Raw genomic sequence first — 11,490 nt, 5'->3', positions numbered from 1 at the left:
GCCAGGGCTTCCCGAGGTGCAGAGATTGCACTATTGCACCAACCCCCCTTCCCTCCCCTAAGCCTGGCCTGCTGCAGGCTTCTCAGCCCCACTGCTTGGTGCTTATGGCAGCGGTGGGAGCAGCTGCTGGGAGGAGAGCCCTAGCTGGGCAGGATCCCACTTGCTGTATTGCTGTGTCCCCAATTGTACCTGCCCATTTTGTATTGCTGGTTTCCTCACTGCCCCCCTCCCCAGGCCCCTGCATGCTCAGCTGTTCGGCCGCAGGGTTCTGTGCTGAGCGCAGGGGGTCCCTGCAGCGGGGTCTTATGCAGCCCCTGCACCTGAGGATGGGGGCAGGGCTGTCTGGCTCATTCCGGCCGGTGGTCTAGCCCTGCTGCTAAAGGCTGCAACGGTGCTGTGGTGCCTCGCCCCCGCAAGGGGGGGTTAGGAAGAAACAGCTGGTCAGCCTCCACCCCAGCTGCATTTTGAAGGGGCGACCACCAGTCCTGGCTCACCAGGGGCTGTCCAGCCCTCGCCTACGGCAGGAGCCTTCCCCTGGCGGTCGCGTGGGCCAGGCTTTGCATGAGGCAGAGCAGAGCAGCATAGTATTAAATCTCTGCTGGCGCTGGGCTCTGGAATCCGGGCCCCAGCCTAGCCCAGGAGCTGACCATACGCAGCCCTTCTCCCCTAGCAGGGCTGCCAGCGCCAGGGGGAAGATGCCCCTTGCCCCTGCCCGTTACTCAAGCTTGCTGTGAAGTAGCTGCTCGCAGCTCAGGACTACAGCAGGGTTAGGCCCTGAACCCCTGTGGGACTCAAGCTGCACAAGGCCAGAGGCTGGTTACCTGGAGGGAGCCCAGCCTAGGCCAGTTCTAGCACCATCTTCGGCCTGCCCTGCCACACCTGGAGGCACCAGCAGCAGCCTGGCCAAGCACCAGCCCAGACCGAAGACATGCTGCCTTTCTCTCGCAGTGGCCCCCAGGCTGCGGGGGGAGGGGGCTGGAGTTTACGCCTCATGTGGCAGCAGCCAGATGTACCCCGATACCCAGGCTGTGCCTGGCACCTGGGGGGGGGCAGGTGCTTTGCAGGGCCTTCAGTACTGGTGGTGCAAGGTGGGGCCGCTCATTTAGGCCCACTCAGCAGGTTGGGGCCGCTGGGGACTAAATAGTGCAGCACAGGTGCTATCACACCAAGGCAGAGGCTGGGTGGCCAGTGTCCCACTGCACCCCAGCAGATGGGGCCCAGCAGGCCTGGGTCAGCCCCGTCTCCATTCAGCCTGCTGGGATGCAGCTCAGCTGGCCACCTCCTGAAAGCCACCTGCTGACCTCAAATCTTGGCCTCCTGTGAGCCCTGCTTGCTAGGGCTGGTCACCCTCCAGGTACTGCCCCTCAGCTCCTCTCCCCAGGGTGCTAAGGGCCAGCCCCACCCAGCAGTGCCGGGGGTGGGGGTATGGGCACAGCCCCTGGCCCCACAGTCCCAGCTGCACAGCTGGGCACGACAGACACTGGCATGGCAGAACCCACCTGGGCAGCCTTCCCCCTGCCACTAGTCGCAGCGCAGCCTCAGGCAGTCACTGGGGATTTGGCTTTCAAGGGGTGTTCTGCTAGTTCACTGGGGTGCTGCCCTCGGGGCCCGGAGGTGCCAGCATAGCCCTTGCCTGGCTGTCTCCCAGGGAGCAGGTGCTCTGGTGATGGCACTGCAGAACTGATGCCAAAGGTGGGGCAGGGAGGGATGGCCCCTCGGAGCCCCACAGCTGTGGTGGTGACTCCGTTGCAGGTCAAGCCTTGATGCTGGATGATGGGGGTCTGTGGGGCCTGGCTCCCAGGGCTAGCCCTGGCTGTTCTCCCAGCCCAGGGACGAACCCTCTGGCACTGGCATAGGCACGTGGACTTGCATGACCAGCTCCAGTGAAAGCCCTCGCCTGCCATGCACAGGGCAAGCCCCTCCCCACTCGCTGTGGGGATCCAGGCAGGGCCTTGGTGCAGCCCCACTCCAGGCAGGCGAGCCCAGCTGGGCTCTTGCTCCCAGCTGTCTCCAGGCTCATAGAGCTGCAGGGCCGCGGGCTGGGAAGGGTCAGGGGGCCAGGCTCTTGCTGTGGGCTCCCTCCAGCAGGTGTGCAGGCTGCCCCCACTCACACATTCACTGCAGCCCTTGGGGGGAGGGAATGTGGTGCCCCGAAGCTAGGGGTGGCTTGGTAAAATGGTCCCTTGAGTGAGGGCGGGGCACCCCCAGGGGAAGGCCAGGGGGCTGGCATGGCTCTTGCATTATTGCCAAGGTGAGGGGGGTGCCCCAGCTGGGGGAGGGCCAGAGCCAGCCCTGCAACCAGGAGCGGCGCCAGGATTTTTGACACCCTAGGCAGGGGTCCTTCCATGCTCCCAGTTGGTGGCAATTCTGCAGCAGGGGGGTCCTTCAGCAGCAGGTCCCGGAGTGAGTGAAGGACCCGCCGTAGAATTGCTGCCGAAGACCTGGAGCGCAGAAGGACCCGCTGCCGCCGAATTGCTGCTGAAGACATGGAGCATGGAAGGACCCCCCTGCTACGGAATTGCCGCCGAGGGCCGCAAAATGTCGCCCTCCCAAATCCCGGCGCCCTGTGCGACTGCCTAGGTAGCCTAAATGGAAGCGCCGGCCCTGCCTGCAATACTGTCCTGTACGGAGCTGGAAGAGACGGAGCTTACAACACCCAACGGCAGCTGCCCACGGGCAGCGCAGGAGCCTGGCTGCTCTGTGGGGGCCTCAGGCTGTTGGGGGGGGGGCAGCTTCAGGGCTCCCATGTGCAGCCTGTGCCCTTCCCCAATGGGCCAGACACAGCAGGGTTGGGAGACCTAAGAGCCCAGGTCTGTCGCAAGGGAGGGTGATGGGGGGCTGGGAAATCCCACCTAGCTCCACCCCAGGTGCACAGTGCCATGCTCAGCGGGGAGGGGGACAGGAAAGAGCAGCCAGTGGGATCCCTCCCCGGGGCAGTGCCAAGCAGTTGGTCACCTCTCCACCCCCATGTGCCAGCCTCAGAGGGCTGAATGCAGCCACAAGGCAGTGCAGGGCCCTGGTGCCCCTTACCACCATGGGTGAGGGGGCTAGGGGCCTGCAGGAGCCCCAGCACTGGAAGGGCTCCCCAGTGACCCACACCCAGGACAGCCTGAGCCTCTGCTCTAGCCTCATCCCTAGATGCTTCCTGCCCAGCCTCAGGTGGCGCCAGGCCCATGCAGTGGCCACCAAGCTCCTTGCCTGATTGGCGCTGCCCATCTCCCCTAGGACAACCGGGCACGGAGCAGCCCAGGGAGTGCTGATGCCGTGGGCCGATTCTAAAGGGGTGCAGCCCCCCAGGGAACCTGCACCAGCACTTGGGAAGCATCAGCACAGGAGGGTCCTAGTGCTCGCTGGGGGTGGGGGGCAGTGCACCAGAGCACATGCCATCCTACCCCAACCCCTGGCCCCCTCTCCCCGGAACCGGGCCCAGCCAACCACACAGGAACTCTAGCCTTGTGGAAAACACACTCCAGCCACAGCAGGACAGCAGCAAAGGGAAATGAGCCCCCCTGCAGCCAGCCAGAGGGGAGGGGAAGGGGCAGCACCAGGGACTGGGCCTTGCACCAAACAGCCAGAGAGGGGAGGTCAGAGCCAGCCAGCGGAGGTGGGCACTGCAGCAAGCAGGCAGAGGTGGGTGCAGTGGCAGGTATGGTCAGGGGAGGGAGCACTGTGGGGAACAGGCAGGGTGTGCATGATGCTTTGTCAGCAGTGCCCTGGGGAGGGAGGCACTGTGGAAAGCAACAGAGGGACAGGTGCAGTGCCAGGCATGCCCTGGGGAGGGGTGCACTGCAGGAAGCAGTGGGGTGGATGCAGTGCCAGGTATGGCCGGGGAAGGCATGCACTGTGGGGAGCAGGTAGAGGTGTGTATGGCGCCTTGTCTGCAGGAAGCAGGGTGAGTGCAGTGCCACATATGGCTGGGGGAGGGAAACACTGCAGGGAGCAGCAGAGGGGCAGGTGCAGTGCCAGAGTTGCCCTGGGGAGGGGGGCACTGCGGGAAGCAGCAGAGGGGCAGGAGCAATGCAAGGCATGCCCTGCGAAGAGGGGCACTGCGGTAAGCCGCAGAGCTGCAGGCCAGGTGTACCCTAGGGAGAGGGGCACTGCGGTAAGCAGCAGAGGGGTAGATGCAGGCCAGCTGTACCCTAGGGAGAGGGGCACTGCGGGAAGCCGCAGAGGGGCAGATGCAGGCCAGCTGTACCCTAGGGAGAGGGGCACTGCGGGAAGCCGCAGTGGGGCAGATGCAGGCCAGCTGTACCCTAGGGATGGGGCACTGCAGGGAGCAGGCAGAGGGATGTGGCACTTTGTCAGTAATGCCCTCGCATAGCAGATGCAGAAGGCGCTATGATTGCCAGTGAACGCAGACTGGCAGTGCCAGGCTACAAAGCTGGGTGGGGACTGGCTGGCTAGCTCTGCTCTGTGGGGGACACAGCACTGCCCCTTGCTCTCTCTCGCCCAGTGCCGTTGGCATGCCCTGCTGTCCTGTGCCTGGCACCATGCTAGGAGACTCAGTACATGAGGGCAGCTTGCCTCCCTCCTCCCCCCCACTGCACCAGCTGGCTGCCTTGCTTTAGGCTCAGTGCTGCATGCGTGCTCTGCCCTCCATTGGGCCCAGCTCCCCCCATGGCCCAGCCCCCCCTCACCACACAGACGCACCGCACCGTACACACAGTGTTACAAAACGATCATGCATTAGAAACTGAAATTCTGCTGGGAAGGCCCCTCCCTGGCAGCTGCAGGGCTTGGCCCCCCCTCAGGCACAGCTGGGCCCTGGCAGCTCAGCAGCTCCATCGCATTGTCTACAGAGAACGTTTCGCCTTGGCAAGGTCTAGCCGAAAATGCCGCCGAAGGTGGAGGCGATGACGATGCCCAGGACCACGCAGCAGATAATGATCATTATCTTCTTCTGCTCAGCCGCCCCACAGCACCGACAGGGGAGAGAGGGGGAGAGGTTACAGTCCAAACCCCGGCACCCAGGATGAGCCCCTTAGCCGCCCAGTGCCCCCTGCAGGGCTGTGCCCGCCTGGAACCCAGGCTCAGCCAGATACAGGATCCTCCAGCACCTCTGTCTCACCAGCTGGGCTGAGCTTGTTCTGCAGCCCGGGGGCAGGGCTCAGACCCCCCTCCGCCCATGCAGCCACCAGGGCAGAACCACTGCGCGTTCTCTCCTGCTTGGAGAGCATGTCAGTGCCAGGCCAGCCGGGATCCCTGGGCCAGGGGCTCCCTCCGTGCGAAGCCGGCCACACGGGGCGGCAGAGAGAGGCTCTGTTTGCACCTACATTGCCCTGGGCAAATGCCTGCAGGGCAGCGCTGAGCTGGGTTCAGCCAATGTTCGCTTGGTAGCTCTCAGGAGGGCCTTGCTCGCCCCACGGCCTCGAAGCCAGAGGGCTGGGGGAGAGGGGGAATGCACCCTGTGGCCCCGAGGCTTGGCCAGGCCTAGCCCCAGCCTGCCCATTCTGTCACCGTGGGCGTCGTTCCCTGCTCACTAGGCTGCTGCGGACCTGGCCCATCTGTGGCTGCTCGTGCCTGAGGGCTCGGGGCCAGGCGTGGTCACAGAGAGCCCAGGGCCATGAGGCCTGGACCGAGCTGCCCCGAGAGGGATGGACACATTGTTCCAGGGGCTAGAAACGCCCCCACAGCACCTCACCAGAGCATCTCCCGGGTGTTCCTTGTGCTCATGCTTCCGGGCAGGAGGGGTCCTTGTGAGTCACCAAAGATCACCCGCCACTCAGCACTAGGGAACCAGCCAGGCTCTGGAGCAGCAGCCTGTGGCCACCACCGGGGTGGGGACCCTGGCCTAGTCACTGGATGCTCTGACGCCGTGTGACAGATCCCAGCTGGTCTGGGGCGAAGCCCACAGCCCTGGCGGCAATGGTACCGGAGGGCTGGGGTGTAACTGGGGCAGGGCAATCGCAGACGGCGCGGGCCTGCCTGTACGGGCTGCGAGTCCCGACTTCCTGCCAGCATAGACGACTCGTGCCTCTGGGGGGGGCACAATCTAGAGGGTGGGGGCACATGACCACCCCATGTATCTCCTCTGCCCGGTGACCCGCTCTCCATCCCAGGGTACCTGCAGGGGCGAGGGTCTGTCCTCTCCCTGCACCTCCCCCGTACATTTGGCCGCTCTTCCTGGTAGCCGAGCAGGGAGCAGGACAGAACCGCTTCTGCCTAAGAGAGCCTCCCCACCCAGCTGCCACATCTGCCCCTTCACGCCTGGCCGGCTGCACCCTGTGAGCTGCCACGTCCCCCCCATCTCCACACCCAGCTGCCACGTCCACCCCTCCACGCCTGGCCGGCTGCGCCCTGTGAGCTGCCACTTTCCCCCCCATCTCCACGCCCACCTGCCACGTCCCCCCCATCTCCACGCCCAGCTGCCACATCGGCCCCTCCACGCCTGGCCGGCTGCACCCTGTCAGCTACCACGTTCCCCCCCTCTCCACGCCCAGCTGCCACGTCCAGCCCTCCACGCCTGGCCGGCTGCACCCTGTGAGCTGCCACGTCCCCCCCATCTCCACGCCCACCTGCCACATCCGCCCCTCCACGCCTGGCCGGCTGCACCCTGTCAGCTACCACGTTCCCCCCCTCTCCACGCCCAGCTGCCATGGCCGCCCCGCTACACCTGGCCAGCTGCACCCTGTGAGCTGCCACGTTCCCCCCCATCTCCACGCCCAGCTGCCACGTCCGCCCTTCCACGCCTGGCCGGTTGTGCGGTGTGAGCTGCCACATTCCCCCTGATCTCTACGCCCAGCTGCCACGTCCACCCCTCCACGCCTGGCCGGCTGTGCCCTGTGAGCTGCCACGTCCCCCCCATCTCCACGTCCAGCTGCCACATCCGCCCCTCCACGCCTGGCCGGCTGCACCCTGTGATCTGCCACGTCCCCCCCATCTCCCTGCCCAGCTGCCACGTTCCCCCCCTCTCCACTCCCAGCTGCCACGTCCGCCCCTCCAAGCCTGGCCTGCTGCACCCTGTGAGCTGCCACGTCCCCCTCATCTCCATGCCCAGCTGCCACATCCACCCCTCCACGCCTGGCCGGCTGCACCCTGTGAGCTGCCACGTTCCCCCCATCTCCACGCCCAGCTGCCACGTCCGCCCCTCCACGCCTGGCCGGCTGCCCCCTGTGAGCTGCCATGTCCCCCACCATCTCCACGCCCAGCTGGCTGCGCTGTGGGTGGGAGCTGCCATGCCCCTCCACTCCCCAGCTGTGCTTTCTGCCCGGAGTTCTCCACATTGAGTCCCTGACCCGTCGGACAGGCTAGACCCAGGTCTGCTCCGGCCCATTCTGAAGGGAAGGAAATTGTCCCTCCACAGGAGCTGGCACGGCAAGGCCAGGCCTTCTCCAGAGCTGAGCCCTGGAGCCCAGTTCCTGGGCCCAGCCTAGTGTGCAGGCACGGCCCTAACGCCTTCTCGCTCGGAGCCCTTCTCCGCTCTCAGCACTGCCTGTGATTTGGGTGACGACCTGCTGGGGTCTGCTCTCCAGCCCACACCACCTGCTCCCTGTGCCTGCCCGCTCCCCAGCCCACATGGCGGCTGGAGCACCCTGTGCCAGACAATGGGGAGCAGGACCCTAGGGCTGATGGGTCGCTCCCCACAGCAGGAGCCCTGCTGTGTGCTATCCAGCAGTGGGTGGCACATCCCTAGCCCCTGGGGCAGAGCGGAGAGGGGCTTTCGCCGCACACGCTACTCACCCGCCTGGCTTTGCTCTGGTACTTAACAGCTTTTTTGGTGTCAGACACAGCCCGCTCCACGTAGTCCACAGAGTGCTCAACGTTGTACTCAATGCGGTCAATCATCTCGCCCTGCGCAGCATCGGAGACACACAGACAGCCAAGCCAGAGAGCACACAGAGGCAGAGACACACGTGAATTCCAGGCACCCGTCCCCCACCTGCTCCCCTTACTTGCCTGCTCTCATGCTGCACCTTCTGCAGTGCACGCCAGGGTCCTTCCTGGCACTTCACACTCCACAGTGTGAACGCAGGGGCTCCCCACTGCACCATGGTCACTGCTCCCCCTGCACAGGAAAGAGAGAGCGAGTGTGTGTGAGTCTCTCAGCCTGCCTCCTGCTGAGCCCTGCCCTGCACTCGGGGGCCTGAGCCGGGCTGGGGGATGAAGAACTTCAGTGCCCAGGCCGTTTGGGAGTCCCCAGACCCAGCTGTCGCATGGAGATGTCTGCACTGCAGCTGCCAGCTTGCTTGGACCCCCAGCTCCTTGCCCCACTGGACACTCCAGCTCCCCCCAGTGGCCAGGCAGCTGCAGAACCCTACAGTGGCAAGTGATGTGCTCTGAGGCAGTCCCTTGGCAGACAAGTGGCCAAGCTGTGCCAGGTGCCAGTGCGAAGACTGAGCAGTTCCTGGCTGCGTGGCTCAGTGGGACAGGCAGATACGCCTGCTTTGGTCTAAGCGACCCAGATGGGTGGGCTGGCAGGGCTGTTTTCCCCGTCCGGGACTGACCCGTCGGCATAGGACTTTGGGGGGTCAGGGTATGCTACTAGAGAAACTTTTGGCATTTGTCACCAAGGACTCACAACTCTACCAAGAAAGCAGGCCCCAGCAGCCACAGCCACCGGCCTGCATACAGCGGACATTGCACAGAGACAGACACAAAAGCTACAGCCATGCATGCACAATCCGCGCCCCGCCCCCCCCCGCAGCAATACTCTGCACACCCCCCATGGCCACAAGGAGCCAACCCCTCTGCTGGCGGTGCTCTGCACCATCAGCTGGGACCGTGCAAACCCACAGCCTGGTCCCTGGGATTGGCTCTGGGCACCATTCAATCATGAAATTAGACGAAGGTTTCTAACCATCAGAGGAGTGAAGTTCTGGAATAGCCTTCCAAGGGGAGTAGTGGGGGGCAAAAGACATATCTGGCTTTAAGACTAAGCTTGATAAGTTTATGGAAGGGATGGTATGATGGGATAGCCTAATTTTGGCTATTAATTGATCTTTGATTATTAGCAGGTAAATATGCCCAGTGGTCTGTGATAGGATGTTGGATGGGGTGGGATCTGAGTTACTATAAAGAATTCTTTCCTGGGTGCTGGCTGGTGAGTCTTGCCGATATGCTCAGGGTTTAGCTGATCGCCATATTTGGGGTCGGGAAGGAATTTTCCTCCAGGGCAGATCGGCAGAGGCCCTGGGGGTTTTTTCACCTTCCTCTGCAGCGTGGGGCACGGGTCACTTGCTGGAGGATTCTCTGCACCTTGAAGTCTTTAAATCACAAGTTGAGGACTTCAACAGCTCAGATATAGGTTAGGGGTTTGTTACAGGAGTGGATGGGTGAGATTCTGTGGCCTGCATTGTGCAGGAGGTCAGACTAGATGATCATAATGTCCCTTCTGACCTATGAGGCTGCCAAGTTGCCAAGAGCAGAGTGAGGCCTGCCCTGACGGTGAGAGGTTCTGCCGGCTGCAAAGGCCAGTTCTGGGGAGTTGTGGGACGGGGCAGGAGAGAGACATGGCTGAGGTCCATTCCCGTCTGTAACAACAGGGAACCAGCCTGGGGCAGGCTGATCCCGGCTGGGAATCCTGTGCCCTCCGTCAGAGCGTCAGCAGTTACAGCAGGAGGTGCAGGATGGGGGACGGCAATGGGGGTGCAATGTGGGTCTAGGGGAAGGATTGGCCGTGTACAGTGGGGTGGTACTGCAGTGTCCTGTGTTAGCCCAGGCTGTCTGGTCTCCTGTTCCTTGCCTCTGAACCAGCTGGTCCAGGATTCATTTGGGTCTATGGCTTTTTATATGGGAGAGGGAGTCCCCCCTACACCCGCAGAGCCCCATCACCCTGTCCATGGGCCTTGGCATATGGCTGGCAGTGCCAGCCTCAGCGAACTGATAGGGAGGATGGCTCCTACCCTGCTTTTGGTGCAGGTCCTATTAGAAGTGACCCGTGCACGAGGGAGGAAGGAGCCAGAGACTCGCTCAGGATGGGGCACCTCTGCTGTCCCTGCTGTGCCTGGGGCAGGAGCAGGGCGTCCCAGCCAGCAGGCAGCCCACAGTGCTCCCTGCCCCTGCCCAGAGCCAAGACAGCGAGCGCCTGCCCAAGCTACTCCCTCAGGGCACGGAGGGGCCTTGCTATTGCTCAGCCTGCCCTGCAGCCAGGGCCCTGCCCGTGGACCCGGAGGATGGCCTGGCCCCGACGCAGCCCCAAGGCAGGGCTAGCAGAAAAGCCCCTGCTCCACGCCCGCGGGAAGGCTCTTGGCAGCCATTTAACGGCTCAGGCTGAAAGGACCAGGGAGAATGACGGCAGCAGGGTCGGCGCCTGTCCGCAGGGCGCGGGTTCAGTACACTCCTGAGTCACTTCCACTGAACCTCTCACTCTCCAGATACCCCCCTTCCTGCCCCCCCAGCTCTTCAACCCCCCCAGCACTGGATACCCCTCTCCCTGCCCCCCAAGCTCTTCAACCCCCCCAGCACTGGATACCCCCCTCCCTGCTTCTCACCTCCCCCAGCACTGGATACCCCCCTCCCTGCCCCCCCAGCTCTTCAACCCCCCCAGCACTGGATACCCCCCTCCCTGCTTCTCACCTCCCCCAGCACTGGATACCCCCCTCCCTGCCCCCCCCAGCTCTTCAACCCCCCCAGCACTGGATACCCCCTCCCTGCCCCCCCAGCTCTTCAACCCCCCCAGCACTGGATACCCCCTCCCTGCTTCTCACCTCCCCCAGCACTGGATACCCCCCTCCCTGCCCCCCCAGCTCTTCAACCCCCCCAGCACTGGATACCCCCCTTCCTGCCCCCTCAGCTCTTCAACCCCCCCAGCACTGGATACCCCCTCCCTGCTTCTCACCTCCCCCAGCACTGGATACCCCCCTCCCTGCCCCCCCAGCTCTTCAACCCCCCCAGCACTGGATACCCCCCTCCCTGCCCCCCCAGCTCTTCAACCCCCCCAGCACTGGATTACCCCCTCCCTGCTCCTCACCACCCCCAGCACTGGATACCCCCCTCCCGGCCCCCCCAGCTCTTCAACCCCCCCAGGACTGGATACCCCCCTCCCTGCCCCCCCAGCTCTTCAACCCCCCCAGCACTGGATACCCCCCTCCCTGCTCCTCACCACCCCCAGCACTGGATACCCCCCTCCCTGCCCCCCCAGCTCTTCAACCCCCCCAGCACTGGATACCCCCCTCCCTGCTCCTCACCACCCCCAGCACTGGATACCCCCCTCCCTGCCCCCCCAGCTCTTCAACCCCCCCAGCACTGGATACCCCCCTCCCTGCTCCTCACCACCCCCAGCACTGGATACCCCCCTCCCTGCCCCCCCAGCTCTTCAACCCCCCCAGCACTGGATACCCCCCTCCCTGCCCCCCCAGCTCTTCAACCCCCCCAGCACTGGATACCCCCCTCCCTGCCCCCCCAGCTCTTCAACCCCCCCAGCACTGGATACCCCCTCCCTGCTTCTCACCTCCCCCAGGACTGGATACCCCCCTCCCTGCCCCCCTCAGCTCTTCAACCCCCCCAGCACTGGATACCCCCCTCCCTGCCCCCCCAGCTCTTCAACCACCC

General features: G+C 64.3%; 2 protein-coding genes across 5 annotated transcripts in view; both read right to left on the bottom strand.

Moving 5' to 3' along the window:
• The window catches only part of LOC127037472 (uncharacterized), a 269,283-nt gene that overhangs the window by 131,538 nt on the left and 126,255 nt on the right, over positions 1-11,490 (bottom strand). The gene's annotated exons all lie outside the window — the stretch shown is intronic.
• Positions 2,383-11,490, bottom strand: part of STX1A (syntaxin 1A) — a 251,783-nt gene continuing 242,675 nt past the window's right edge. The window contains exons 9-11 of one of the 4 annotated variants that reach the window (XR_007770371.1): positions 7,681-7,791; positions 4,213-4,900; positions 2,383-4,154 (exon numbers count right to left, since the gene is read on the bottom strand). Coding sequence is in view for 2 of the 4 variants with exons in the window: in XM_050929224.1 (XP_050785181.1) it covers positions 4,823-4,900; positions 7,681-7,791 (189 nt within the window). In the remaining 2 variants the exon portion in view is untranslated. Of the gene's footprint in view, positions 4,901-7,680; positions 7,792-7,814; positions 8,006-11,490 lie in introns of those variants that run through there. The other 3 variants (XR_007770372.1, XM_050929224.1, XM_050929225.1) reach the window with 3 other exon arrangements.

This window comes from Gopherus flavomarginatus, chromosome 19 (assembly GCF_025201925.1).
Source record: "Gopherus flavomarginatus isolate rGopFla2 chromosome 19, rGopFla2.mat.asm, whole genome shotgun sequence".
NCBI lineage: Eukaryota > Metazoa > Chordata > Testudines > Testudinidae > Gopherus > Gopherus flavomarginatus.
Note: the sequence above shows the minus strand (reverse complement) of the source record. Positions and strands in the feature narration are given on the sequence as shown.